The 27,965-nt window shown below is 51.5% G+C and overlaps 7 protein-coding genes across 7 annotated transcripts; 2 read left to right on the top strand and 5 right to left on the bottom strand.

Moving 5' to 3' along the window:
- Window positions 1–12: 12 nt before the first annotated feature.
- Window positions 13–2,466, top strand: BO83DRAFT_401486 (protein phosphatase 2A regulatory subunit RTS1; the record flags this gene model as incomplete). The annotated part of the gene is made up of 7 exons (XM_025533466.1): window positions 13–36; window positions 161–496; window positions 614–1,213; window positions 1,280–1,633; window positions 1,698–1,868; window positions 1,927–2,054; window positions 2,106–2,466. 7 exons carry the CDS (start codon window positions 13–15, stop codon window positions 2,464–2,466), a joined length of 1,974 nt encoding a protein of 657 aa, XP_025385123.1.
- Window positions 2,467–3,512: 1,046 nt separating this feature from the next.
- BO83DRAFT_451970 (histone acetyltransferase TRA1) lies at window positions 3,513–15,988 on the top strand. Its single transcript, XM_025536852.1, has 4 exons — window positions 3,513–3,896; window positions 4,016–4,173; window positions 4,247–15,058; window positions 15,110–15,988. Exons 1-4 carry the CDS (start codon window positions 3,803–3,805, stop codon window positions 15,791–15,793), a joined length of 11,748 nt encoding a protein of 3,915 aa, XP_025385122.1. The 5' UTR covers window positions 3,513–3,802; the 3' UTR covers window positions 15,794–15,988.
- A 93-nt stretch (window positions 15,989–16,081) lies between these two features.
- BO83DRAFT_410503 (Saf4/Yju2 family protein) lies at window positions 16,082–17,262 on the bottom strand (the record flags this gene model as incomplete). Its single annotated transcript, XM_025534224.1, has 5 exons — window positions 17,168–17,262; window positions 17,033–17,095; window positions 16,900–16,964; window positions 16,385–16,802; window positions 16,082–16,364 (listed from the first exon to the last, which is right to left on the bottom strand). The coding sequence occupies exons 1-5, from the start codon at window positions 17,188–17,190 to the stop codon at window positions 16,082–16,084; spliced, it is 852 nt and encodes a 283-aa protein (XP_025385121.1). The 5' UTR covers window positions 17,191–17,262.
- Window positions 17,263–17,379: 117 nt separating this feature from the next.
- BO83DRAFT_367006 (anaphase promoting complex subunit CDC16) lies at window positions 17,380–20,109 on the bottom strand. Its single transcript, XM_025529745.1, has 2 exons — window positions 19,768–20,109; window positions 17,380–19,702 (listed from the first exon to the last, which is right to left on the bottom strand). The coding sequence occupies exons 1-2, from the start codon at window positions 19,862–19,864 to the stop codon at window positions 17,508–17,510; spliced, it is 2,292 nt and encodes a 763-aa protein (XP_025385120.1). The 5' UTR covers window positions 19,865–20,109; the 3' UTR covers window positions 17,380–17,507.
- Window positions 20,110–20,279: 170 nt separating this feature from the next.
- Window positions 20,280–21,760, bottom strand: BO83DRAFT_410501 (monocarboxylate permease; the record flags this gene model as incomplete). The annotated part of the gene is made up of 3 exons (XM_025534223.1): window positions 20,280–21,249; window positions 21,302–21,366; window positions 21,399–21,760. 3 exons carry the CDS (start codon window positions 21,758–21,760, stop codon window positions 20,327–20,329), a joined length of 1,350 nt encoding a protein of 449 aa, XP_025385119.1. The 3' UTR covers window positions 20,280–20,326.
- Window positions 21,761–22,890: 1,130 nt separating this feature from the next.
- BO83DRAFT_451957 (pyridoxal phosphate-dependent aminotransferase) lies at window positions 22,891–24,663 on the bottom strand (the record flags this gene model as incomplete). The annotated part of the gene is made up of 9 exons (XM_025536851.1): window positions 22,891–23,178; window positions 23,249–23,672; window positions 23,734–23,747; window positions 23,811–23,964; window positions 24,027–24,099; window positions 24,153–24,258; window positions 24,315–24,399; window positions 24,455–24,523; window positions 24,590–24,663. The coding sequence occupies 9 exons, from the start codon at window positions 24,661–24,663 to the stop codon at window positions 22,891–22,893; spliced, it is 1,287 nt and encodes a 428-aa protein (XP_025385118.1).
- Window positions 24,664–25,462: 799 nt separating this feature from the next.
- On the bottom strand, window positions 25,463–27,328 carry BO83DRAFT_401480 (CAIB/BAIF family enzyme; the record flags this gene model as incomplete). The annotated part of the gene is made up of 5 exons (XM_025533465.1): window positions 25,463–25,831; window positions 25,852–26,007; window positions 26,067–26,561; window positions 26,624–26,922; window positions 26,980–27,328. The coding sequence occupies 5 exons, from the start codon at window positions 27,326–27,328 to the stop codon at window positions 25,463–25,465; spliced, it is 1,668 nt and encodes a 555-aa protein (XP_025385117.1).
- Between the last annotated feature and the right edge of the window lie 637 nt (window positions 27,329–27,965).

Here is a 27,965-nt window from a genome sequence, read left to right as displayed (position 1 = left end):
CTAGTCGTGACAATGAAGGGCTTCAGACAGAGAGTGGTGAGTGTTTCCTGTCCACTTCCGCTGCCCCCTACACCCCGTTCCCCGCCTCCCTCCTGCCGATGATCAGCTCTCGTCCAACCCACCCCCCCAAAACCGTCGGGATGCAGGCTAATTTGCCCAGCATGAACAGTTGTCGAGGGCAAAAGACGCAAACAAATCCTCGAAGAAGAAAGACTCCTCCCACTCGTCCCAAAACAATGCCGCCCTCGGAGTCAACCACGGACAGCAGTCCTCTTCCCCTAACCAGGGCACCCCGACTTCGTCTACTACATCCGTGAATGATACTCGAGGCAAGTCGCCGGACAATGGCTCGCAGGCAGGAATGTATCCTGGTCAGTACTATATCCCGCAGGGCGCAGGCTTGGTTGGTCAGCCCGTGAATAACGGTGGACCAGGTACGCCCACGAAGCAGGGACAGCAGATGGCTCCGAGCGTGGTCATCAGTCCAAGCGCACCGGTGAGCTTCCCTTTCCATTATCGAGGCACCCCCGCTGTGGTTCTTCCAAACCTAGCTTGATGGTAGCTTTCATCGATCATTTGGTTCCGGACTGACCCTTATCCTTCATTCGCATAGCATGTTCCTCCCCCTGGAGCCGCCGAAACCATGCCCGGGGATCTCGCTCCCCCACGGAAGTCGCACGTCTTCGATCGCCTTCAGACGACACCCAAGGATATGTCCGAAGGAATCCGAACCCCTAAGCGCCAGCATTCATCGCGTTTCGATATTTCCGATCAGCGCCAAAGAGAGTTGGAAAAGCTGCAGGGCTTCCACGAGGTTCCCCCGAATCGTCGCCAAGAGCTGTTCATGCAGAAGATCGATCAATGCAACATCATCTTCGACTTCAACGACCCTACTGCCGACATGAAGTCCAAGGAGATCAAGAGACTGGCGCTCCATGAGCTCCTAGACTACATCGCCAACAACCGTTCGGTTATCACGGAACCCATGTATCCCCGTGTAGTCGAGATGTTCGCAAAGAATCTCTTCCGACCCATCCCGCCCCCGGTGACTCCCCAAGGCGAGGCGTTTGACCCAGAGGAGGATGAACCGGTGCTGGAAGTCGCATGGCCCCACATACAGGTGGTGTATGAGTTCTTCTTGCGGTTCATCGAGAGCCAGGACTTTAATACCAACATTGCCAAGCAATACATCGATCATCACTTTGTGCTTCAGGTATGCTTTCTTTATACTCTTTCGCTGGATGATGAGGCCTAGGGCCGTCCAACTAATGCGCCGCAGTTGCTGGAGCTGTTCGACTCGGAAGACCCTCGTGAACGTGACTTTCTCAAGACCACCTTGCATCGTATCTACGGAAAGTTCTTGAACTTGCGATCATACATTCGCAGATCTATCAACAACGTCTTCTTTCAGTTCACATATGAGACTGAGCGATTCAATGGAATCGCAGAACTGTTGGAAATCTTGGGGTCTATCATCAACGGCTTTGCCCTTCCTCTGAAGGAAGAACACAAGTTGTTCCTGACACGGGTTCTGTTACCCTTACACAAAGTGAAGAGCTTGAGCATGTACCACCCGCAGTTGGCCTACTGTATTGTTCAGTTCCTGGAGAAGGACTCGTCATTGACGGAAGATGTAAGACCGCATCCGGTTCCTGCCTACTCGTCGCGGCTTGAAGACGTTACTGACTATGGGATAGGTGGTCCTTGGTTTGCTGCGCTACTGGCCCAAGACAAACAGTACGAAGGAGGTTATGTACCTGAACGAGGTGGAAGACATTTTCGAGGTCATGGACCCTGCCGAATTTGCCAAGGTCCAGGTGCCTCTGTTCCAACAACTTGCGAAGTCTGTCGCTAGCCCGCATTTCCAGGTTTGTTATCCAGAGATCGATGCAAGATTCTGAGCAGAAGCGCTAACTGCTCGTCAAGGTCGCGGAACGAGCGCTCTATTTCTGGAACAATGAATACTTCTGTAACCTCGTTAGCGACAACGTGGAGATCATTCTGCCGATTATGTTCCCTCCCTTGTATGAGAACTCCAAGGGCCATTGGAACAGGTAGGTTGATGATAATTTGACTGCCCCTTCCGCAGCGGCTGACTGTTGCAGAACAATCCACAGTATGGTTTACAACGCGATGAAGATGTTTATGGAGATCAACCCACAGCTTTTCGACGAATGCTCTCATGAATACAATGAGCGCCAGAACAGCGCTGAAGAGCGCGAAATGGGCAGACAGCAGAGATGGGAGAAGGTCTTGGAACGCGCGAAAGACAGGAAGAATGGGGTTGCTGCTGTGCCCCCACAATGCCAAGTTGCGGAGATCCCCGTCCATCTAGATGACATCGACCAAGTGGCACACGACAGTCAGAAGCGTCTCCATGCCCTGAAGTTGGATGACTCGAGTTCGACCGAGCGCCGGCCCCGAGAAAGCACGGCATCTTCGGTAAGTACCGAGCGCCCCGAGTAGCTTGTGTGGTCATGTTCTGCCCATGACTTTGTCGCACTTGGCGAAAAGAAAAGAAAATTCCCCTACTTTGTTTCGTCGTTGTCTTTGCTAAGAATTCGCCGATGTTATCGTACAGCAAGCGTGATTCTAACGTTGAAACGTCCGTTTTTTTCTCCAGAGACGGCGCCGCGGCTCCTCTGATGATATTCGAAGGCGACGAAGTGGTAGCGCCAGTGAGATACGACCGCGTGTAGATCGACGACGGCCGGGTGCTGGCGTTACTGTATCGATCTTGTCCCGAAGCAACTCCACCAAGTAACGGTTGAGTTGATGGGCATTCTTCCGTTAGATTTTCCTTCTATGATGGCATAGCGACTACGAGCTGCGATGAAGTGTATTCGTGTCTATTTGGTTCCACGTTCGGCCAGTACTTCCGTCTTCGTGCTCTTCTCCCCCTTTCATCCGCGTCTTCATGTCCTTTTCCCTTTCCTCTTCCCCCCTTTTCTTTTCTATTTAACTTTCTACAACTCTGTGTACATGGCCTTGAATATTCTTGTGTCTGCGCGAGCACGTGGCTCGGTTGCCCGTGCATCGGAGCGGACGATCGAGTTTGGACTATTAGAACTGTGTTCGGGTCTGGAAAACGGGTGCGAATGGCGTTTCCCTCCGTCGACGTTGATGTCGGCAAACCTTTTGATATTACAACATGAAGTATTTATGGCATGGCTGTGAACCAGATTCTTGTTTCTCTTAAGATTTTATCCACGCGACTATACTACTAGGTCTATAACGTTGTTCCTGTTACCACGTGCCTCTTCTGAGTAAACCCCTGAGCCAGTAACCCGTGATAGGCTCAGCAGCCGCAGGGTAGTACCGTAGACGCGCGCTTACCGGGTAGGAGAAACAAAGTCCCGTTTTTACCTATTTCGGCCTAGTGTTTCGTTCGGGGTCTCTGCGATACCCGCGTTTCAGTCTGCTCTCGCTGCTTTCTGTTCCTGTCGGTTTGCAGGCCGGTAGTTTGCGCTCATTAATCCTTTGCTTGATACCCTCCACCTCCTCTCCCTTTCCTTAAATATATCGCTATATATTACTCGACCTCCCTTCTTTCTCCCCCGGTCTTTGTTTCCTACACCCTGAACCGACTGGGCCCGATTAATGACTTGACGACTCGACACACTAGTTCTTCCACATCTTCTTATGAGGCGCCTTCCGTCGCTGAGCCATTCGACACAGAGCTCCACCACTACCACCTCCACCACCAACACGCATATGAATCCGACATAAGAGCAGCTTGTGCCGGCTTCTAGATTCAGGCCGGCCTTACGGCCTGGCGATTAATTAATCCCAATCTCTCAGTATGGCCTCCGCTGAAGGCCCCCGAGGCAACATGGAGCGGAACGCGGAGCGAAGCATTGATATCTACAGCACTAAGCTGGGCGACGACAAGATTGGTGCGTTTCGGTCCTTGCTTGTTCATATTGGGGAATGAAGCTTCAGCTGTGGATTGGACTTTCAAGTCCCGAATGGTTTCACTGCGGGCATTGAGCTGACGGTCTCTCTTCGCACACAGATATTAAACTCAGAGCGAATGTTGCTGTCGAATTACGGGACAGTATTGAACCATTATGCTCTGGCGCAAGCTATCCGATCTTCTTGTCGAAGCTATGGCCGGTGTTCAAGCACATTTTGAAGGGCGAGCCCGTCTTCACGAACATGTCCTTCGATCAGGTGAGTCAGGGATCGTGACTGATTCAGGTGTCAGTTTGGGGAACTAGGGCTCATACATAGGTTGTGTCGCCAGAAATTACGGAATTGTATCCTCGAGACGCTACATCGTTTGCCAATGGCGTCGCCGGACGTCGAACCGTATGCCGCCGACATGGTCGACCTGCTGATGGATCTGGTACGGATTGAAAACGAGGAAAACGCGGTTCTGTGCATGAAGACAATCATGGATCTCGAGCGCAATCAAGCCAAGGCCACGGCGGCGCGCGTACAACCTTTCCTCGCGCTTATTCAGGAGATGTTCCAGATGATGGAGCAGGTGGTTCGCGATACCTTCGATACCCCCAGTCAAGCCACCCCTTCTGGCATGCCCTCAACACCAAGTGCGACGGCTCAGACTTTCCAATCGCCTCGACCGAGCTCCCCCGCGACGTCAGTTTCGGATCTCGCACCAGACCAGCAACAACAGGCCAACAATGTGTTACTCAAGGGTATGCAGTCGTTCAAGGTCCTCGCCGAATGTCCGATTATCGTGGTCTCCATCTTCCAAACGCACCGGGCGTCCGTCGCGGCAAATGTGAAGCTCTTTGTGCCGCTGATCAAGAGTATCCTTCTTCTCCAAGCCAAGCCGCAGGAGAAGGCACACGCAGATGCCGCAGCCCAAGGGACGATATTCACGGGCGTATGCAAGGAAATTAAGAACAGAGCCGCTTTCGGTGAATTCATCACCGCGCAAGTGAAGACGATGAGCTTTTTAGCCTATTTGCTCCGTATGTATGCGCAACAGCTGCAGGATTTTCTCCCCACTCTCCCCTCAGTCGTTGTGCGTCTTCTTCAAGATTGTCCCCGGGAAAAGTCCAGCGCGAGGAAGGAGCTCCTGGTGGCCATCCGTCACATAATAAACTTTAATTACCGGAAGATATTCCTCGAGAAGATCGACGAGCTTCTTGACGAGAGGACGCTTATTGGCGATGGACTCACTGTTTACGAGACTATGCGACCCCTGGCCTACAGCATGCTTGCCGACCTCATACATCACGTCCGCGACCACTTGACGCGTGATCAAATACGTCGGACTGTGGAAGTGTACACCAAAAACCTTCACGATGACTTTCCGGGAACGAGCTTTCAGACGATGAGTGCTAAGCTGCTTCTTAATATGGCAGAGAGGATATCGAGGCTGGAGGATAAACGGGAAGGCCGCTACTTCTTGATCATGATCCTAGATGCTATTGGTGACAAGTTCGCGTCGATGAACTATCAGTTTGACAACGCGGTCAAGGTTTCGAAGGCATATAAGGCCACGAAGAAGGATCTCGAACCTGCTTCAGAGCGGTATCTTGCGGAGAAGGAGCACCCGCCTGATTGGGATGAAATCGATATCTTCTCGGCGTCTCCCATTAAGACATCCAACCCTCGTGACCGCGGTGGTGATCCGGTCTCCGACAACATCTTCCTTTTCAAGAACCTGATCAACGGCCTGAAGAACATTTTCCACCAGCTCAAGAACTGCAACCCCGATCATATCCAAATCGACCCGAATAGTGTTCCGATAAATTGGTCCGAGGTCTCGTATGGCTACAATGCTGAGGAAGTACGGGTTATCAAGAAGCTGTTCCACGAAGGAGCCCGTGTCTTCAAGTACTACGGGGTGGACCAGTCACCTCCGGAAGTCAGCTACTCCTCCCCGTTCGACTTCCTTGCTGGTCAATACACCGCGCCCATGTCTCGCGAGGAAAAGGAGCTCCTGGAGAGCTTCGGAACCGTGTTTCACTGCATTGATACCGCCACCTTCCATGAAGTCTTCCACTCTGAGATACCCTACCTACACGAGCTCATGTTCGAACACGGCGCCCTCCTCCACCTTCCTCAGTTCTTCTTGGCTAGCGAGGCCACTTCCCCGGCATTCTCTGGAATGGTGTTGCAGTACCTTATGGACCGGATCCATGAAGTGGGTACTTCCGACATGACGAAAGCGAAGATCCTGTTGAGGATGTTCAAGCTTTCGTTTATGGCCGTGACACTGTTCTCTGTTCAGAACGAGCAGGTTTTGCACCCTCATGTCACCAAGATCGTTACCAAATGTATAGAGCTTTCGGTGACTGCAGAGGAGCCCATGAACTATTTCCTCCTGCTGCGCTCCTTGTTCCGCAGCATTGGTGGAGGCCGGTTCGAGCTCCTTTACAAAGAGATTCTGCCGCTGTTGGAAATGCTGTTGGAGACATTCAATAACTTGCTGCTCGCTGCCCGCAAACCGCAAGAGCGTGACCTCTACGTCGAGCTTACCCTCACAGTTCCCGCTCGCTTGAGTCATCTTCTGCCACATTTGAGCTACCTCATGCGTCCAATTGTGGTAGCGTTGCGTGCCGATTCGGACCTTGTGGGACAGGGTCTTCGGACCCTAGAGCTATGTGTCGATAATCTCACGGCTGACTACCTTGATCCGATCATGGCACCCATTATGGACGAGTTAATGACAGCCTTGTGGGACCATTTGCGGCCCCATCCCTACAATCACTTCCATGCGCATACAACCATGAGGATCCTGGGTAAGCTTGGTGGCCGTAATAGAAAGTTCCTCAACCACCCTCCAGACCTCACCTTCGAACAATTTGCCGATGACACACCTAGCATCGATATCAAGCTTATCGGACCCAGCGAGAAGCGTCCTTTCCCTGTCGAAATTGGCGTTGATTTGGCCATTGGGAAGTTGATGGAGGTTCCCAAGACACCCACGGCCAAGGCATCGGACAGCTACTATAAGCAGCAGGCATTCCGGATGCTTTCATCGCAGCTGAAACTCTACATTGGATATGAGAGTGTCCCGGAGGACCTGGCTTCTCTCATTCGTTTGCATGCAAATGACCTTTTCGAGAGCAAGACTACAGCAATGCCCGACATCCTGGAAAGATCTGAGCGGTCCAGCTCAATCACGAAGAAGTTGACACAGGAGGGCTCGATGAAGAAACTTATTAAAGCTTGTATCTTCGCGACAACCATCCCGGAACTTGAGCAAACTGCAACCGCCTTTGTGGCTGATGTATGCAAGCACTTTGCTGTAGTGGAAGTCGGACGGGCTCTCGCCCAAGCCAGGCACACCCGCAGGCCTTTCGATGTCAATAACGGTGAAGGCCCAGTGTATCTCGACTCACGGGTCCTAGCCGAAGCTCTAGTAGAGTCCCTGTCATCGGACAATGCTTCTGTCCGTGATGGTGCGCAGGCAGCAATGCAGGTCATGAAGGATGCGGCCGCTATCATCTTTGGAACTCCTGACCGGGTCTCAAAGCTCCCCTTCTTCCAACATCTGGGCCGTGTGTTTTGTCATAGTTGCCATAGCGAGGAATGGTTTACCAAGGCTGGGGGTAGTCTTGGTATCCACATTTTCGCGACCAAGCTGGACCTGGGTGACACCTGGCTCCTGGACAAGCAGGTCGAATTCGTCAGAGCCTTGATGTATGTCATTAAGGATACGCCGTCTGACTTACCAGCTAGCACGCGAGTCAGGGCGCAGGAGACACTGGATCTGATCCTCCGCCGGTGCTGCAAGAATCTTTCGCTTGATGACCTGAAGAACGAGAAGAGCCGCATGTACTCTTTGTGCGGGCACTTTGTCTACGAGCTCTCCCACATGAATAAGCAGGTCCGAGAAGCTTCGCGCCGGAGCTTCTCGACTATTGCCGAAGTCCTGGGTTGTCAGGTCCATGACCTCATTCTCCCTGTGAAGGACCGCCTCTTGCAGTCCATCTTTAACAAGCCGCTCCGAGCACTCCCATTCCCAACGCAGATTGGGTTTATCGATGCCATTACGTACTGCCTGAGCTTGCACAATAATATCGTGACCTTTAATGATCCGCTCAATCGATTAATGCTGGAGTCTCTTGCCTTGGCTGATGCCGATGATGAGTCGCTCGCCTCCAAGCCGAACGAGTTCAAGAATGCAGAAATGATCGTCAACTTGCGTGTCGCATGCCTTCGTCTCCTGTCTATGGCAATGAGCTTCCAGGAGTTCGGCAACACCCCACAGAATACGAGCCGTGCACGCATCATCTCAGTATTCTTCAAGTCACTCTATTCGCGGTCTCCTGACGTTATTGAAGCCGCCAATGCCGGTCTTCGGGATGTTCTTACGCAGACCAACAAGTTACCGAAAGATCTGCTTCAAAACGGTCTTCGCCCTATCCTGATGAACTTGCAGGATCCTAAGCGTTTGAGCGTCGCAGGACTCGATGGACTTGCACGTTTGCTGACATTGCTCACCAATTACTTCAAGGTTGAGATTGGAGCTCGCCTTCTAGACCACATGAAGGTCATTGCAGATGATACGATTCTGCAGAAGGTGTCTTTCAGTCTTGTTGAGCAAAGCCCTCCGATGAAGATCGTGGCCGCCATATTCAACATCTTCCATCTACTTCCCCCAGCTGCTACTTCTTTCATGGAGCATCTCGTGAACAAGGTGTTGGATCTTGAAGACAAGCTTCGCAGGACGTCTAACAGTCCTTTCAGGAAGCCTTTAGTCAAGTACTTGAATCGCTATCCCAAGGATAGCTTGACCTTCTTCCAGAACCGCTTCAAGGATGAGCGGTTTGGGCGATTCTTTGGCCAGGTCTTAGCAGACCCAGAAAGTGAGGCACTTCGCTCTGCGGTAGTTGCGGACACTGATAGCTTTGTGAATGCTGCTTTCGGACAAGAGGCGACGGATGGCAAGAACACTGCTGCAATCAACGGTATCTACGTGGCCCACTCTATCTGCATGCATGAATCCACCAAGCGCTGGTTGGTTTCGCAGGCGGATCTGAGAGCCAAGCTATTGAGCTCGGGACGCGATCTGGAGAAAAAGCTCCGAAATGACAAGCTACCGGCGAACGAGCGCTTAAGAGTCGAGCAAGCGGAGGACCAGCTGATGGATATCTTCACTAACTACCTGACGGAGTCGGTGCAAGATCTGGACTTCCTGTTCGAGGTTATGGACGGGCTTTCTGCCGAAGAACTGAAGCGCACCTTGGCATTCCCGAAATTCATTTACCGCCATATCATTACGAATGAGTCTATCGATTACCGCCGTTCAGTGATAATGCGGTGCCTCGACCTCTATAGCCAGCGCACCTGCTCCCAGAAGATGAAGACATATGCCTTCCGTCACCTGGTTAACCCTATCTTCGCTATGGACGTCCAGACTACATGGAACAGCCCGTCGAACAGTCCCAAGCTGATGGACAAGAGCATGACCGAATTTATCCAGAGCCGTCTGTGGAAGCCTCAATTGGCCGATCTGAGCGATGAGTCGAACCAGGCTGGTGTGGACCACTCGCGCATGGAACTTCTCCAGCTGTCTGCTTTGTTGATCAAATACCATTCCCAGACCGTACAGGAATCGCGCAAGGACATTATCAAGTTCGCTTGGAACTACATCCGTCTGGAAGACGTCATCAACAAGTACGGCGCCTACGTTCTCATCAGCTACTTCATTGCGCATTATGAGACGCCTTTCAAGATTGTCGTGCAAGTCTACGTGGCCCTACTGAGAGCTCACCAGAACGAGGGTAAAGCGCTTGTGACTCAGGCTCTTGATGTTCTTGCCCCTGTTCTGCCGACTAGGACCTCCATGGCAAACCAAAATACTCAGGTACATGATCCGCGGTACCCGATATGGGCGAAGTGGCCTCGACGAATTTTGGCGGAGGAGACAGCCAACTTGCAGCAGGTCATGTGCATCTTTCAATTCCTCGTGCGGCAGCCGGACCTCTTCTACGACTCAAGGGAACATTTCGTGCCTCTTATCGTTCCATCTCTGATCAAGATCGCTTCACCTATGAGCTCTTCGAACGAAAGCAAGAAACTGGCACTCAACCTTGTTAGTCTCATCTGGCACTGGGAAGAGAAGCGTGTTAAAACTAGCCGTTCTCCGATGCCCAACGGCATCCATGATTCCCCTAATGCCAAGAAGCGCAAGTTGGAGGAAGCCCAGAGCAGTGCATCCCGTTCGCCTGCAGCGGGGTCTCAGGACTATCTCATCCCCCCTGATCTGCGTGCCACGTTGACGAAGTACCTCATATCTTTCATCACGACAATTGCAGAGAGATACCCGGTACCTGCCGCGCGAATTCGTGAGCTTCCGGGAACCAAGCCACAGCAGCCTGTGCCTACGGGTGATATGGTGAAGAAGGCTGTGCACTTGCTGAGGAACCTGTTGTCTGACGAGCATTGGGCAGACTTGGACATTGAGCTCTATCAGAAGGTTACGGAACCAATCCTCGCGGGCGAAAAGGCAGACAAGCCTGACGAGAAGCATGTTACGAGTATGGTCAATACACTGCAGGTCATACGAGTACTCCTGGCTTGTAAGCCGGATGACTGGATCATGGCTCGCTTGCCCCTAATCCAGAAGCTTTTCGAAAAGCCTTTGCGCTCGGACAACCCAGAGATTCAGGACTGCCTCCATGGCGTTGAAGACGAGGTGGATATCTCTCCTAAGCTCTTGCCCCCTATCAGAAGGGTTTTGAATGCTCTTCCGGATGATCAACCGGAGGAGGAGGACGCTATGGATGTGGAAAACTCGCCTTCTGAGTTCGTCACCTACCTGTCTGCCATTGCAACGGAGACTCTCTCGGCCAGCAATTATGTCTCTAGTCTCAATGTTCTTTGGACTCTCTCCAAGAACAAGCCGGCTGAGATGGACACCCACATCCCTCAGGTCATGAAAGCCTTTTCGCAGAAACTGGCCAAGGAGCATGTTGCAGCTTCCACCGCTAATCAAGCAGCGTTGCCTCCGGGAACTAAGCCTCCAGAGGGTGTTCCTGACCAGCAGGAGTTCGAGCTCGGGGTGGATCTGATCTTCAAAACCATCGAGCTTATATCAGTGCGCATGTCTCACCTTGGTGAGCAGAGGCGTCCTTTCCTCAGCGTTCTGGCTCAGTTGGTTGAACGGTCTCAGAACATCAAGCTTTGCAGCAAGGTGCTGGGTATGGTCGAGACTTGGATATTCCATTCGACCGAGTCATGGCCCACACTCAAGGAGAAGACCGCGGTTTTGCATAAAATGCTACTCTTTGAGTCGCGACAAGACCAAACCATGCTCAAGAAGTTCCTCGATCTTGTCATCAGGATTTATGAGGATTCTAAAATCACCCGGACCGAATTGACTGTCCGACTCGAGCACGCCTTCTTGATCGGAACCAGGGCACAGGATGTTGAGATGCGGAACCGCTTCATGACCATTTTTGACCGCAGTTTGACCCGCTTAGCCAGCTCTCGTCTCAGCTACGTGCTCACCTGTCAGAACTGGGACACGCTGGCGGACTCATTCTGGCTGGCCCAGGCGTCTCACTTAGTCCTGGGCTGTGTGGATATGGGTTCGTCGGCGAGGTTGCATCCGGATGATTTCACCGTTTACCCCGTGTCTTTCCTCTATGGCAATGCCGATAAAGATTCAAGGAAGGCGGATGTCATGGTAGACATTCAACTGGAAGCTTTCGTCTCCGAGCGCAAGCGATTCATAAGTGAAATCGGCGACGTTAAAGCTCGCGATCTCATTGAGCCTCTGTGTCAACTCCAGCACACCGACCCTACCGTGTCCTATAAGCTCTGGACGACTCTATTCCCTATCTTCTGGTCTACTCTGTCCAAGGAGGACCGCATCGATCTGGAGAAGGGAATGGTGACTCTGATTACGCGCGAGTATCATCAACGTCAACTTGACAAAAGGCCCAATGTCGTCCAAGCTTTGCTTGAAGGTGTGGTGCGCGCTAAGCCACGTTTCAAGATCCCGCCACATGTGATGAAGTATCTCAGTCGAACCTATGATGCTTGGTATACTGCTGCCACGTATCTTGAGGAGACTGCCATCAGCCCTATCATTGATACTCCTACTGTCCGTGAAAGCAACCTTGATGCTTTGGTAGAAGTATATGCAGGGCTGCAAGAAGATGACTTCTTCTATGGCACGTGGCGGCGCCGTTGTAAGTTTGTGGAGACTAACGCCGCTCTCTCTTATGAGCAGCAGGGAATGTGGGATAAGGCTCAACAGCTATACGAAAACGCCCAGATCAAGGCTCGCTCGGGTGCAATGCCGTTCTCACAAGGCGAATACTATCTCTGGGAAGATCACTGGCTCATCTGTGCACAGAAGTTGCAGCAATGGGAGATCCTCAGCGACTTTGCGAAGCACGAGAACCTGAACGACCTCCTCTTAGAGTCTGCATGGAGGAACATTGAGAACTGGCAGAGCGAAAGTAGCAGGGAGCAGCTTGAGTCTCTCATCAAGTCTGTTTCTGACGCGCCGACTCCGCGACGCACCTTCTTCCAGGCGTTTATGGCGCTACTTCAATTCCATATCAAGAAGGAGAACATTCAGGAGTTCAACGGTGTGTGCGATGAATCAATCCAGCTGTCCATTAGGAAGTGGCTCCAGCTGCCGAAGCGGATCACGAATGCCCATATCCCGATCCTGCAGCACTTCCAACTGCTGGTTGAGCTTCATGATGCCAGTCACATCTGCGCCAGTCTTTCGCAGACTAATGAGCGTAACCTCGATACGAAGTCTGCCGAGTTGAAGCTGCTCTTGGGTACGTGGAGAGACCGTTTGCCTAATCTCTGGGACGATATCAACGCTTGGCAAGACCTGGTTACATGGCGGCAGCACATCTTCCAGCTCATCAATGCGACATATCTTAGCCTTCTGCCTCCGCAGACCAACAACGTGGCGAGCAATTCGTATGCTTACCGTGGATACCATGAGACAGCTTGGATCATCAACCGCTTTGCTCACGTTGCTCGCAAGCATCAAATGCCGGAGGTTTGCATCAACCAGCTTAGCCGTATCTACACTCTGCCGAACATTGAGATTCAAGAGGCTTTCTTGAAGCTTAGGGAACAGGCCAAGTGCCACTACCAGAACCCCAAGGAGCTGAATAGTGGGCTGGACGTCATCAATAATACGAATCTCAACTACTTCGGTGCTCAACAAAAGGCAGAGTTCTATACCTTGAAGGGAATGTTCCTTGCCAAGCTGAACCACGTTAATGAGGCGAATGAGGCATATGGTGTGGCTCTCTACTACGAGCTAAGACTTGCCAAAGCCTGGTCGGAGTGGGGACAGTACAGCGATCAACGTTTCAAGTCTGACCCTTCGGACTATGAGCTCGCCAGCAATGCTGTCAGCTGCTACTTGGAGGCTGCTGGTCTGTACAAGAATGCCAAGTCGAGGAAGCTGCTCAGTCGCATCCTTTGGCTTCTCAGCCTGGACAACGAAGAGGGTCAGATTGCGCGCGCGTTTGAGAGTTTCAAGGGCGATACTCCAGTTTGGTACTGGATCACGTTCATACCGCAGCTCCTTACCAGCTTGTCACATCGCGAAGCTCGTCTGTGCAAGGCTGTTCTCGTCAAGATTGCTAAGTTGTTCCCGCAAGCATTGTTCTTCCTGCTCCGTACAAACAGGGAGGATATGCTTAACATCAAGAAACAGCACGATCAGAAGCAGGAGAAGCTTAATCGTGTCAGACAACAGCAGCAGCAGCAGCAACAACAGGCTTCTCCACGGCCCAAGCCTTCGCCGGGAGTTGCAAATGCCTCCCCCCTCCAGAACGCCCAAACAGTCAATGCCACTCCGACTCCGACTCCACAGGCTCCAAGTGGTCAACAACCTGCACAAAACCAGCCACAGCCACAACAACAACCCCAAGCGCAAGCGCAAGGCCAGATGCCGAATGCAGGCCAGGCCAACAACCAGAACCAGCCACAGCAGACTCCTATTCAAGGCCAGGTTCAAGGTCAGCCTCAAGCTCAAGGTCAAGCCCAACCTCAAGCCCAACCCCAGGCACCTGTTCAAGGGCAAGTGCCCAACCAAGGACAGCCCCAAGCGCAACAGGCACAAGGCCAAGGCCAGCAACAAGGCCAGCAACAAGGCCATCTGCAGGTTCCCGGACAAAATGGAGTGCCGCAGCAGAATCAGAACGCTGCTGGTGCGGAACCTGAGAAGGAGCCGCTCAAGAAGCCGTGGGAGTATTCCGATGAGATCATGTCCGGTCTCAAGACTGCTTTCCCTCTGCTGGCCTTGTCCATGGAGACCATGGTGGATCAAATCCACAAGAACTTCAAGTGTCCCCCTGACGAGGATGCCTATCGTCTCATTGTTGCGCTGTTGAACGATGGATTGGCTTACGTGGGTCGCATGCCGGGCTCTTATGCGCAGGACTTCAAGCTGCCCCCTGCAACTGAGGCGAATATCACGCGTTTTGCTGAGACCATTCTCCCTGCCCACATCCGCAAGTCTTTCGAGGCGGACTTTGTGGTCAAGAAGCCAACGATGTACGAGTACATCCAGAAGCTGCGTCGTTGGCGTGACAAGTTTGAAGAGAAGCTCGACCGCAGACCTCAGTCTCAATTCCTGGAGACGTATTCGCCTCACCTCAGTGAGTTCCGCTTCCTCAAGTTCGACGAAGTCGAGGTGCCGGGCCAGTACCTCCTGCACAAGGACAAGAACCAAGACTTCGTTCGGATCGACCGCTTCCTTCCAGACATTGATCTGGTACGCGGTATCGGAGTCTGCCACCGTCGCCTAAAGATCCGCGGTCACGATGGTAGTGTGCATCCGTTTGCAGTCCAGCATCCCGCAGCCCGGCACTGCAGACGAGAGGAGCGCATCTTGCAGCTGTTCCGTATTTTCAACGGACTTCTGGGCAAGCGCAAGGAGAGCCGGCGCCGCAACTTGTACTTCCATCTCCCGCTTATGGTTCCATTGGCGCCTCACATTCGCCTGGTTCGGGATGACCCGTCCTACATCTCCATGCAGGGCATCTATGAGGACTACTGCCGACGTGTGGGTATCAACAAGGACGAGCCTGTCATGTTTACCATGGAGAAGATGAGGTCTCTGGCAGAAACGAAACAGAACGTAAGTGACACTGACACGCCCACGCAAACGAACGACACTGACGTCTTCCAGCGCTCCAACGACCAGCAGCAGGTCCTGCGTACCGAGATGCTCACTGCCATCCAGGAGAAGTGGGTTCCCAGTACGATTGTATTGGACTACTTCCAGCGCATGTACCCGAACTTCTCGGACTTCTGGCTCTTCCGGCGGCAGTTTGCTTACCAATATGCGGCCATTGCCTTTATGACCTACGTGATGCACATGGGCAACCGGTATCCTAACAAGATTCTGGTGTCGAGGTTGACGGGTGACATTTGGGGCTCGGAGCTGATCCCCACAATCAACCCGACCAAGGCATTCTTCTACAACCCCGAGCAAGTGCCATTCCGTTTCACCCCCAACATCCAGACGTTGCTAGGACCGATTGCTACGGAGGGACTGTTTGCATGCGCATTGATGGCCATTGCACGCTGCCTCACGGAGCCCCGACACGAACTTGAGCAGCAGCTCAGTATCTTTGTCCGGGACGAGATGATGTTCTGGGCCACGGCCCAGCACCGTGCACCTCTGGGACCACCGCAGCTCCGCGATCTGGTCTACAACAATAGCGATGTCATTGTCAACCGGGCCGTCAGCCTTGCCAGTCCACCTGAGGGTAACCTGCCAGCCAACCAAACCACGATCGATCTGATCTCCAAGGCTGTGAACCCGCAGCACCTCGCCGCCTGCGATGCTCTCTGGATGCCATATCTGTGAAGCTGGTCGCTGTTTCTTCTATCTGTTTGCCTTGTCTGTGTTCTCTTGGCGTTTTCGTTCGGGCTGAGGGCTTACGGGATTTCCAGCCAGTGGTTTCATTCTAGCGTGGCGCTTCGGGGCAAAACAGGGATCTTCTGCGTATCTACTTGTTTGACGCGATTATGCATTGTTGTTGTATCACAATTATTTAATCAATCAAGATGTTCAGTTTAATATACCATGATAATGCCCGTATAGTAACAAAACTCCATGCTCATGAGCCGAACGCCAACCCCAAATACCAGTAAATTAAACCAACGACGGCTTGGCCTTCTTCTTAATCCCCAAGCTATTAACAGCAGGCTTTTTCGCCTTCTTTACCCTCGCAAACGAAGGCGGCGGCGGAGGCATCTCCCCAGCACCGCTGCCACTGGCAGCGACACTCCCACCCGCACCCTCCCCATTACCAGGAACCCCCTCATCCTCCACAACCAACCTCCTAACCATCTCCCCCTCCTCCGTCCTAAACGCCCTCCTCGCCACCTCCTCAATCTCCCTCTCCACCCTCTCCGCCTCCTCATCCCTCTCCTCCCTAACAGCCCCCAACGCCACCTCCGACCCCCCGCCCCACCCCTCTCAATCCTCGCATTCCTCGTCCTAATCTCATCCAACGCATCCGCAATCGCCATCTCCCTCTTCGAATCCAACATCTTCTCCTCCAACTCCGCCATCTTATCCCTCTCCTCCTGCTCCACATTCTCCCCTTCCTCGCGCTCCAGTCGATCAAGCACCTGTTCCTCAGTCTCCTCCGCCGTCTCCTCCGCCTTGCTTCTATCCCGCCACGGCTCGAAGTTGCGCTTCGCGCCCCGCTCCGCTCGGTAATCCATGTTCTTGGGATCCGTCAAGAATGTGATTTCTCCGCTGCAGCGCGTGCACCGGATGTAGAATCGATAGATCGGGATAGAGAAGTATTTTTCCGATGTGGTTTCTTTTCGTGCGTTGAATTTGCGGCCTTTGTAGATGAATTCGCCTGCATTTTTTTTTATCGAAGACATGTTAGTATTGACCTGGAAGGAGAGGGCTGGGGCGGTATTAAGAGGGTATATTATATTGGGTGAGGGACGTACCGCATTTCGTGCATTTCATGGAGAAGGGCGCCATTAGTCGGACGGTTATTACTTTGGGTCCTTGTCTGGGAGGAGGATTTTGGTTAGATATCTGGAGAAGAGGGCATAGGGATAGAAGGATACGGATACTCACTGGCGTAGGTGCTTCGGTGTGCGCGTGATAGCGCTGGGATCGAAATCCGGGGGGTAGTATTTCCTGTACGTTTTGAGGTTGGGTTAGTTCCTGTTGTCCCTTTCTTTCTTGGGGAGGTTGTGGGGTGAGACGTACGTGAGAACCTTTCGCTCGGACATGGTGGCGGTATAGATGTCACGGTCGAATACAAGTAGTTGTGGTTGTATGGGTGGAAAGGTGTTGAGGTTAAGTTGGAAATTGTAGAAGGTAAGTGTAGATGGCGATTGCGATGCGATGCTATGCTATCGGATATTCTCACGTGACTACTTCTTATCTATGCACAGGTAGCTCAATGCTTACTAATTATGCTTGGATCTAACTGAATGATATACGCCTCCAATGCTATAACCGAACCATGGTGCCAGCTCCAATGACAAAACCAGGGTATACCTCTCCAAACGCCTAGTTGCTATGCTCCAATGTTTCCCTGTGTCCTTCAACTATGTCTAGCGTTGCTTCGCATCCGCGACCCTCGGCTGCGGCCTCCTGCCGGACCTGGCGTGTCGTTCATTTCCATGTCCCGACTCACGCCCGCCTGTCGTTTGCTTCGTCCGCCGCGTACACGGCTCATGGCATGTCGGAGGAGTCCATCCGCCTCGTCATCAAGTTCCATTTCCACCCTGTCTCCCGCTGTCTCCTCTGTGACTGTTGTTTGGCTGTCGACGTGAGCAACCTCATCAGTCCATTCCTCGGCGTATGCCTCGTCCACTGTCCCACGTCGTCGAGACACTTTCCCCTTTCCCTTGGATGACCGTGTTGAGCTGCGGCTTGTGGTAGTCCGGGCATCTTCTAACACCACAGGCTCTTCCTGGCCTTCTAATGCCCAGATTTCCAGTGCCCGCGATAAGAGCGTGCCAGCAATGCCGGCACCACCAGCTGCATCACCACCACCACTCGCTCCCAAAACACGTACTGCCTCGTGCAGGGCTGTTACAGCTTCCATGGTGCGGTTCAGCTCCAATAGGACCAGACCGCGAGCAGTGTGCAGGGATCCAATCAATCCTCGATCTTCGTAGCCTCCAACTCCAGATGACGCGACCCCAGAGGCATTGCCGCCGCTGCCCCCTAAGAACGGGCTGTACCCGAAGCTCGCACCCGCCGCACCAATGCGAAGACACTCGTCGAACTCGGCCAGTGACTCTTGAAGTTGACCGATACGGCGCAGCGCGTGTCCGAGGTTGGCTCTCGTGGCAACCCAGGCCCCAGGTTCACATTGAAGCGATGTGGCTAGTGTGAGGGACTGGCGGAACAACTCGACAGCGCCTTCGAGGTGGTTCTGGTGATACAAAACTACACCAAGCTCATTAAGGACGAGCGGGTCACCGCCTAACGATGTGAGTTCCGACGGATTCGCCCTTATCGAAGGAGCAGAGCCGGACGCAGCCCCAGTCGACATGGCATAGGCGGCCGACAGATACTCATGGGCCAAGGACATGTTGTTCAGCGCAAGATGTTGCATTCCCAGGAAGAGCTGTGGTAGATGACTGCCCTGGAAAAGCCGAGCTGCAGTGCTATACGCTGCAATGGCTTGATCGTGCTCTCCTTCGGCAGCGAAGGTATGAGCGAAGCCAATCCATGCTGGCGCAGAATGCGGGTCCAGAAGAGACGCTTTGGAGAAGTAGCGTCGAGCTTCCGCAATTTTAGAGACGGATAGGTAATAAACACCGATTGCAAGATATGTATAAGACTCCTCGGGAGCGTGATCGGCAAGCGTATGGGACAGAAGGAACAGGGCGTTTGTGGCGCCCGTCTCATACAAGCAAGCCAAATGCAAGGGGTATACGGCCGGCGGATGTCCTAGGTGGCTTTGAGCGGAAATATGAATTGCAGGCGTCATTTGCGACGATGCTGCCGACTGAGATGTGGACAGAACTGACGAAGTAAGTTCTAAAGCCTCGGCAAAACGGCATTGCGTATATAGAGCTTCTGCGCGAGAAAGCAGGATATCCGCATTCTCCGCTAGGTTGTAGTGCGTTGAGAGTGTTTCGGTAGCGTCGGAGAGGATTGTCGGCGAGGAATATTTCGACAATCGGGTGGTGTAAAGCATCTTCGTGAAATGGGCGGCCTCCTGGGCGACTGAGGGGTCGGGACTCGAGACAGAGTCGAAATCAAGCGACTCGAGGAATTCCAGCTCCTCTGCGGGAGACATGAGGGAATTCTTCATAAGCTGGTCAAAAGCCTCGAAGCACTGCACATCGATGCGCACGGCGTCCTTGTAGCAGTCGCGAGCCCGGTCAAACGCATTCTGTTTCGCAAAGCAGAGTCCCCGTAGGTAACACATTGCCGCCTCAAACCGAACGTTGCTTGCATCCTCCCGCTCTCGCTCTTCGCCCCGATCGATGCGCGACGCTGTCGTCTTTCCGTTCCGCAAGGTAACATGGCTCTGACCGTTAAGGTGTTGGATTTTGCGGCGACTATTGCTGCTGCGTATAAGGTGCGTAGGATTATGGTCGCCTAGGACTGCAAGTGCTTGATCGAACTGATTCTGCTTGATGTGGCAGTGCGCAGCCAGATAGCGACAGGCCGTACTTCTCGAGATCAGGTCTTTCCGCGACAGGAGGGCCAAGGCACGGGCGTAGTTGTTGTTCGAAAAGTGTACTTGTGCAAGCCAAAAGGCATCGGAGTCGCTGTCTAGAGAAGTAATAGGCTTAGGCTTAGCACTGATCGGGGTGATGCTGGGTTGGTCAGTCACTCACTGGTCAGCGCGAGCACTTTATCGCCGATGTAGATGGCCGCATCATGCTGGCCCCGGTTCAGCGCATCCTGACGCCAGGAGCGCAGAAACTTCTCCATGACCAAATGAAGCACGTGGGAGACGAAAATTAAGTGCGATTCAAGAGCGAGGGGCTGTCACAACGGTCGCATGGACAGAAAGGCATGAGGCGGGTTGGAGGGGCGACGGCGTCCGGGGAGCGTAAACAGACCGCGGCGTCCCTCAGCAGGCAAGACACTCTCGCAGACGGGGGTCGGATATCACGCTGGCAGTTGCTAGATTGAAACACCGGGTACAGTCCTGCGAACAGAGAGGGATAACCGGGAAGGCAATAAACAATGTGGTATTGGAGAATGAGAAGCTCCGTCGGATTGTTGCGAGAATCCAAAGTCCAAAGCGGCGCGTGTTCGGGTCCGTGCGTCTTGCCCGATCGAGAAGCCGGGCGGATGCTGCTTCATCTTCCACTGCTCTATATCTAGGCTATCTATTCTATAACTCTCTATTCTATCTACCCTTAATCTGGAGCAAACCCTACTAATTGCTCAAAATACTTTGGTCACCCGCCAGCCAACACTGGCCCCTTTGGCTAGAAACAGAAACAGGCAAGCTCCAGCATACGCCGCGCCACAGAACCCAATCAAGCCGGAATACTCCGTCTCTACTGTCCCCCGATTCTGCCCCTTCAAGATCTCACCAGCCACAGGAATGGCAACTAACAGGGCGAATGCCATCAACGCGATTGTTGTTCCAAATCGTTTACCATAGCTCTCGGTTTTCGAGATTTGAGCCACGCAGACGGGTGTCAGACTTATCGCTGGTCCGCTCCAGAATCCAATCAATGCCGCGAAAGCCAGGATGCATGCCCTGTCGTTGCCTGCTGTAAACCACAGCCCAAAGGACAGAATAGTACATATAGCACAGGTTCCAAACATAACGTTGAAGCGGCCCCATATATCCGCTAGAACTCCCGGAATGACGCGGCCGAAGATAGAAGTTGCGCTCATGATCGTCATGAGCTGGTAGGAAAGGGCGCCAGTGATGCCGTGCGATTGTGCATAGGACGGATAATAAGTAACTAGTACTATCAGGCCGATTTCCGCGAAAATGACAGCGATGGAAGTCATAGTAAAGACGGGCTCCTTGAGGGCGCGAATGTCGATCTTGCTCCCTGCCGATGAACTAGGTGGGAGACGTGCTTCAAGAGTAAGCAGGCTGACCATTAGGCTAGCGAGGAATATAAATCCCAGGATGCGAATTGTCCAGGGGAATCCGATCTTAATGCTCAGGATTCCGAACACATTGGTGAAGATGATTCCTCCAATGCCTCCCCCTGTCGTTGCGATCCCGGTCGCCAGACCACGTTTTTTGAGAAACCAGTGCGTGATGCACGCAGCACTGGGTGTGTACACTGCTGACGCGGAAAGCCCACCTAGGATGCTAAATCCCAAGATGAATTGGTAGTATGCTTCCAGGCAAACGTCAGCCATTAATCCGGTGCTGGAGATATTTAACCGTACCGTGGGAGACGCTGAGGAACATCATCGACAAGGTCATGCCAATACAGCCAGGTACGAGGAGGTATCTGACCCCATGTGCATCAAATATAGGTCTTACAGGACCCCGTCAGTAGATATTTGAGCGTCGGAATGGAAGAGATGCATACCGATCTGGATGCCACCAAGATAGAAGAAAAATAGCCACAAGCTAAATATCCACGAAATGGATGCTTTCGAATATCCATGTAGCTGGTGTTCCGCCAGCCAGTCTTCCAACAACCCGTACAGATTCATTATCCCCATCGTTGGGAAGATGGCGCACCATGCGCCCAAGACTACTAACCAGGCTCGCCATCCTCCTTCCGGAAAAGATGACGAGTCTTCGCAGCGGACAAGCGTCTGGGAATCATCGCTTTTCTCGTTATCACTCAGGGCTGCTTGGACCACGGTGCAAATATCACCTTCCTTTGTTGGTTCCATCGTGATGTCTGAAGAGACAAGAGTGACCCGAAGAGTTGGACTTGCTGGTCCCTAACCAGCAGCAGCAGCAGCAGTGTCAGTCGCCATGCTGTTACGAACACAGCATACCACTAGTTTCGGCGATCATTGGAGCAATAGCCTATCTCCTTCCAGACGGAGAATTCCCTTGCATCGGTGACTGTGTTTCCGAGGAGTAGCATGATGATGAGATTACTATTAGCAGCAGGAGAGTGAAACAAGTATGCAAGACATGCCTGTATCAGCATCGATCTACAAGATCTACAGTGCAGTGGCGATAGCGCAAGAGGTACACGATATGAAAAAGCAAATCGGCCATTTGTACAACCTGCTGAGTCGTTAAAGCGTATCCTATTAACCAACTAGTAGATTAGTGACAGCTATGGCATGTAATATTTTGGCTGAAGGAACCATTTAATTATGTAGAAGAGCACCGACCATGTGCACCGAAGTAACCCGCATTCCCTGAATTGATTTCTCGAAAGCATGAAGCATTCCAAACATCATACGAAAGTATAATAAAACCAGTACACGCATAATTGATGCGATCACCGTGATGATCTACTAGTGTTCTCAACTGACTATTCTTACGAGTAGTTGCATGTTTAATGTTATATCAAGACCATCCGCATGAATAGTGGATATGATTATATATCTCAGTACTTACCCGCGAACCTAATGTGCAAAAACAATACGAACTTCCTACCAAACGATATGAGAAAACATGATGTGACTCACTGTTTTGTAGTAAGAAGAAACAGAGCTGAGGAGAAAGGAAAGAAGAATTTGGAATAGAGAAGGTAAAAGGTCTTGGAACCCGACATATTGTGAACGATAAGTGTGAGACAGATGAGAAGACATTCGATTAAACTCGATTTCATTTAGTCTAAACTCTACATACCAGCAAGAAGACCCAGCAAACCTCGTTACCCTCCAGCTAGTATAGCTTTCTATCATACGTATCACTACGAAGTGCATAAGGGGCTTACTATAACCAAGCGAATCTATCGAGAAAGTATGATTATAGCAGCAAATTTCTCAGTAAATCAGAACCAAGCATTGAGTACAAACCCTATGGACGGTATCACTGAAAAGCTCAATCGCCGTCTACATCAAACAATATACCTCTTCAACTTAAGTAACCGCTGCTTGCCCATTTCCAACAACTCATCTTCCTTGCAAAACGCAAACCGAAGAAAATTTTCACCTATATGCGCATGATCATCACTATAAAACTCCGACGGCGGGATAGCAGCAACGCCTATCTCCTGGATCAAGAACCAGCAAAGCTTGAAATCCCTTCTTCGTTGTTCGATATGAGCTGGGAAGGAGTAATCGCTGGGAATCTGTACCCTGGACAAGTTCACCAGGACGAAGTATCCGCCTTCGGGTTCGGTGTACTGAGGAAATCTTGTCATTATGCAGGATCTTTCCCACATCTCCATGAGTGGAAGAAGAGGAAACACTAACAGGTAATCCCAGAGCTTCAAAAACCTCAGAGAACAAGCTCATCTTGCCCTTCATTTCCTGCCGACTATGCTCCCAGAAGCCGTTTTCGTCTGCTTTCTCAAAGGCAACCGCCACTGCTTCTTGTAACGGAGATACACTACTATAGCAAATGCGAGTGTGTATCGCGGAAACATATTTGATGAGCGGCTGTTGACCGATCAGGTAGCCGATTCGCCAGCCTGTGGCGTGGAAGGCTTTGCCGGCGGACGCGACGGTTAGTGTGTGGTCGTAGAGGTCAGGGGAGAGGGTTGCGATTCGCGTGAAGGGGACATAGTAAAGGTGGTCGTAGACCTCGTCAGAAAGAATGAGAAGGTCATGCTTCAAGCAGATTTCGCCGATGCGCTGGAGTTCTGGTCCTGTGAAGACTTTTCCGACGGGATTGTGGCTGTAGCGCGGTGGTTAGTTTGTTGGCTTGCAGAGGTGTGAGTGGAAGGGGTTGTGCGTACGGTGTGTTGAGAATCTGCAGTTGGCTAGTAAGTATATGGAAGGAATATAGAACAGACAAGAGAGATATGGCTCATACAATCATCTTCGTGTTCTTGTTTATGGCTTTTTCGAGCTCTTCAAAGTCAACTGTCCAATCAGAGGCATTTGATATTGCCCTGTTGCTGTCCTTTGGAGGGTGAAGAGGCACATAGCGAGGGATACCACCGGCAAGTTCAATTCCACTTCTATATCTATCGCACAATGGCTGATAATTAGATGTCTAGATCTAATGACTTGGTCGGGGAACACCCACTGGTCAAAGAACGGTTCGAATGTAACGACTTCATCACCGGGACAAATGAAGGCCAGTAATGCACACAGCATGCCTGCATATTAGTTGATCAGCGACCGGCCAGAAGTATTTTATCTAAAGGCTTACCTTCATTCGCACCCGAAGTGATGACGACCTCGCTTCCCTCGTCAATTGGTCTCTCGAGAAGTTTCGAATAAGCAGACGCAATGGCCTTTCTCAGACTTGGGCGGCCCTGTTGAAGTCAGTATATATTATCTCTGATAAACGAGATTGTGTTTCAAACTTTACCTTCGTTGGAGCGCACTGATTGCAATTAACCCGATTGAGGGCTTCCTTGGCTGCATCTATAGCAAACTGAGGCGGATTAAAGCCACTTCATAGGTCGTTAGGTGTATGATTAGCCACGCAAACAGAAGGAATAGGCTCACAAGAAGCCTTGCCCTAAGTTCACGATTGGTTGGATTGGAGATACGGCGGCTGCCTCGTTAACGATTGACCTGTATATGCTTGGCTAGTCTTTAATGTCGTAAAGGTGTCGAGGAGCCTGGAGATGATGAGAATACCAAACATCCAGCCTGTCAGAGGGCACTCTTGGCGCTGGAGGATTGAAGGCCTTGGTATTGCTTTGCGCGTTCATGCTTGCTCGATGGCCAGGGACCTTTGGTTCTGAGAGTTGAGAAGGTTGCTTATACGCGACAGTGCAATATCCTGAGCGGCCGGTGAGTCTGTTGAAGAGGTGATGCGGAGCATCCGAAAGTCTAGGGGATATATTTTATTATTGACAAAGCGTGGGTATGATATGAAAATAGGATCAAGTCCTATGTATGCAGTGGTCAAAACCTATATGTACTCCATTCTCTTCGATTGGCCACGGAATCTATATCCCGATGAACATGAGTTTTATAGTATCATGGTGCATATGCTACTGATTCCGGCAAAGAGGCAGCAAGGGCTTACATTCCGAGGCAAAACCAAGGTCGGGTTATCACAAGGTTGACTTACTAGCATGATGACCTCGATTCTTGTCTTCTTCAGGATGGGCGTGGTGAGATCAACGCACCTGCAGTGTTGCTACTCTGTGACCTGTTGGATACTGGGTTTGTATGTAACCTACTATTTTAGTGGGGCTGCATGTGAAGAAATTCTTGATGTCTACATCGAGCAGTAATGAAATGTCTTGGTAGAATGGGAGTTGGGAATATGAATGGATGGGACATCGTCATACTAACACAGAACAGGGTGGACGGACATATGCGAGTAAAAAAAAAATCCGAAACCGAACCAATAGAATCAATAATACGTTCTTTAAAGCCCATCTCTGCTTACTTCATTCGTGAAGTTCCCTGTAATCTAGCTGGGATAACCCAGGATCCGACACCCTGTTCTGTCCGATGTTGCAATCCGTCTCATCGACAGACTTGTATACTTGTATAGGCCTAAAGCTTCCATGAACCCTGTTCTTCAGGGAATTCCCAGGATGGAGATACATCTGCACCATTTGGTCTCGTTGCACGAGCGAAACCGTTCATAACCCCCTCGATCTCAGCTACAGGTCGTACAACTTCCACGTCCGCACCGTAGTGATGAGAGTACCACACCTCTGCCAGATTCTTCTGGCGATCTTCAAGAGATGGCTCCACAAAGAGGTATGGAAATCGTTCCCTCATAACCTCTAATGCTAAGACAGAACTGCGGCCGACGCTATCGCAGAAGCGTATTTTGGAGAATGCAGGAGCAAAAGATTTCTGCAACTGTGACTCCACCGATTCAGGGTACTTTCCGGCTGCGAAGAGCAGCAGGTTGAACTGCATCAAGGAAACCTGACCAATATACGAGCACCGTATTGAGCCCGATTGTAAAGACCAGTCAAGGCAGCGATAGCGCCCATGCAACCGGCGCCAGAGTCCGCTATAGGCAATGGGGATACCATCGGTTCCGCACGCCCGAGGAACCTCCCATGACACCTTGCAAACCCGGTAAGCTATTTGCAGGTCAGTATTTTATAATGGCCTTGCAAAGCTTATCTTGTGTGTAACATACGCAGTCAGCTATCTGTTGCCATCCTGGGCGATGGCACCACTCGCCTGCGTGCCCAAAGCAGGTTTCGTCTACGTAGACGATGCCTTTTCCACGCTTTTCTGCCATAGCGGCCATACTTTCTGGACTGTAACCAAGTTTTTGAAGGGCACCAGGGCGGTAACCATCGATGACCACGTCAGAATCGGCGAGAAGGGCTTCGAACTGGCGGCGGCCCTCGTCAGTTTTGAGATCTAATTCCACAGCACGCTTGCCCATGTTATTGTCGACCTGAAAGAATGGCACGTCAGGCACCGTTGGCGATGTAATCTTCAAGACATCCGCTCCATATTCGGCTAATGTACGACCGATGATGGGCCCTGCAATGACACAACAGAGCTCCAAGACCTTGATGCTTTCGAGTATCCTAGGACTTCCACTAGGGTTGAACGCGGCTGGAGGTGTCTCCCCTGGCAGGCGCATGACCTTCCACCATGGTTCCTGGATGTTAGTTCTACCCTGCCCAGTAATGTGAGTATACTTTGGCATTCTATCCGTGTGAGCTGCAAGGATCACCTTACATGAGGGGTGTTGATGAATTCCTCATACTCATACACCGTTACCCCTGCTTGCCGATAAGTCTCGTTGAGGGTCTCTAGGTCAGCTGCGGAGAACTTCTGAACTTGGCTTTGGATAGTGTTTATGATATCATCGTAATTAGTGAGATCCGCGCAGTGGCTGTCTAGACCGATCATATTTAGAGTGGGAGTGGGGTTTAAAGAACCATGCAAATGGAAGAACTCGTTGTCGTTCTTGGTCCGATACATACTGGCTGCCATCCGCCGATACGGATTTGATTGTGCAGCATGGATATCCGTATCTTCATGTTGTCAATCCCCGCTCCCTGCACCATGGAAAAGGGAGTGACTTGTCTCACCTTTCAAGTACCTTTTGACCTCGGGGTCAGACCGAGAGTATCCATTGATCTTGGTGATTAGTGCTTGAAAGCCGAAAAGCGTTGCCCTTTCAAGGTTGATTGTAGTCTTTCGTTCATGTGGCTTAGTCTCTGATTGTAGATCCGCTATCAAAGCTGCCAGGGCCCCTTCTATCCCCTTGAGGGCGGCCAGGGCCTCGGTGACCTTGAAAGGGATCGGATAGTGAATCATATCTAAATCAGAATGAAATTGTACTTGGCTAGTAAGAATATCGGCTGGAAGACCGAGGCGTTCGGAGTTCTGACGAAGAAGATCGAAAATCCTTCTTGCCTCTTCTGAGGGCCGATACATGTTGCTGGGTACGTGTGAAATAAACGATGCAGGTCGATAGAGCTGGCGGAATCTCGTTTCTGTTTACACATCAATGTAACAAGGCCTCATAAATCGCCTCAAGAATCACTGTCTCATGTTTAACCCAAGTCACCGGTGTCCGAGTTATGTGGAATGGGCACAATTCCTTGCATTGATTATCATCTCATCGTCTCCTCTCACTAGTCTGACTCCGACCATCATCGAGTGACCGTACCGAAACCATGCAACTATGGCATAGTACTATCTAGATCAGGAAGGGAGTGCCAATGCTTCCTATAGTATCAATGGATGGATCGACGATCGTCCCTCGCTGCTGCAATCCGTTGTCCCACATCCAAGTTGGGAACAAGTAAGAGGAAGGTGCGAATAGAATCAATTAGGAGACAAGAAAAGCGCACCTGTCCATGATATCGTTTTCATCTCGGCATTTGCCAACGCCGAGTTAATACGGAGACTGTAATCTCATCCCGTGGACCAGTGACGCTGCTCTCCAGGCAAACAGAGATTGATCTGATGATGTGCGTAATCGCCTTCCTGGGTAGGTTCTCCGATGCGATACTTTGGCTACACAAGGTCAAGCAGCATGGAAGGCAGATCGTCACCTACTCTCCAGTAA

This window comes from Aspergillus eucalypticola (genome assembly GCF_003184535.1).
Source record: "Aspergillus eucalypticola CBS 122712 chromosome Unknown BO83scaffold_24, whole genome shotgun sequence".
NCBI classification, from domain to species: Eukaryota; Fungi; Ascomycota; class Eurotiomycetes; order Eurotiales; family Aspergillaceae; genus Aspergillus; species Aspergillus eucalypticola.
The sequence above is the reverse complement of the archived record's forward strand: the minus strand, read 5'-3'. Positions and strand labels throughout refer to the sequence as shown.

Bases quoted from the DNA above. Each gene is read 5' to 3' on its own strand.
- BO83DRAFT_451970 (XM_025536852.1), top strand. From the start codon at position 3,803: ATGGCCTCCGCTGAAGGCCCCCGAGGCAACATGGAGCGGAACGCGGAG. The intron at 3,897-4,015 runs GTGCGTTTCGGT...CTTCGCACACAG, and splicing joins GCTGGGCGACGACAAGATTG to ATATTAAACTCAGAGCGAAT. The intron at 15,059-15,109 runs GTAAGTGACACT...GACGTCTTCCAG, and splicing joins TGGCAGAAACGAAACAGAAC to CGCTCCAACGACCAGCAGCA.
- BO83DRAFT_367006 (XM_025529745.1), bottom strand. From the start codon at position 19,864: ATGGAGAAGTTTCTGCGCTCCTGGCGTCAGGATGCGCTGAACCGGGGC. The intron at 19,703-19,767 runs GTGAGTGACTGA...TTACTTCTCTAG, and splicing joins TAAAGTGCTCGCGCTGACCA to ACAGCGACTCCGATGCCTTT.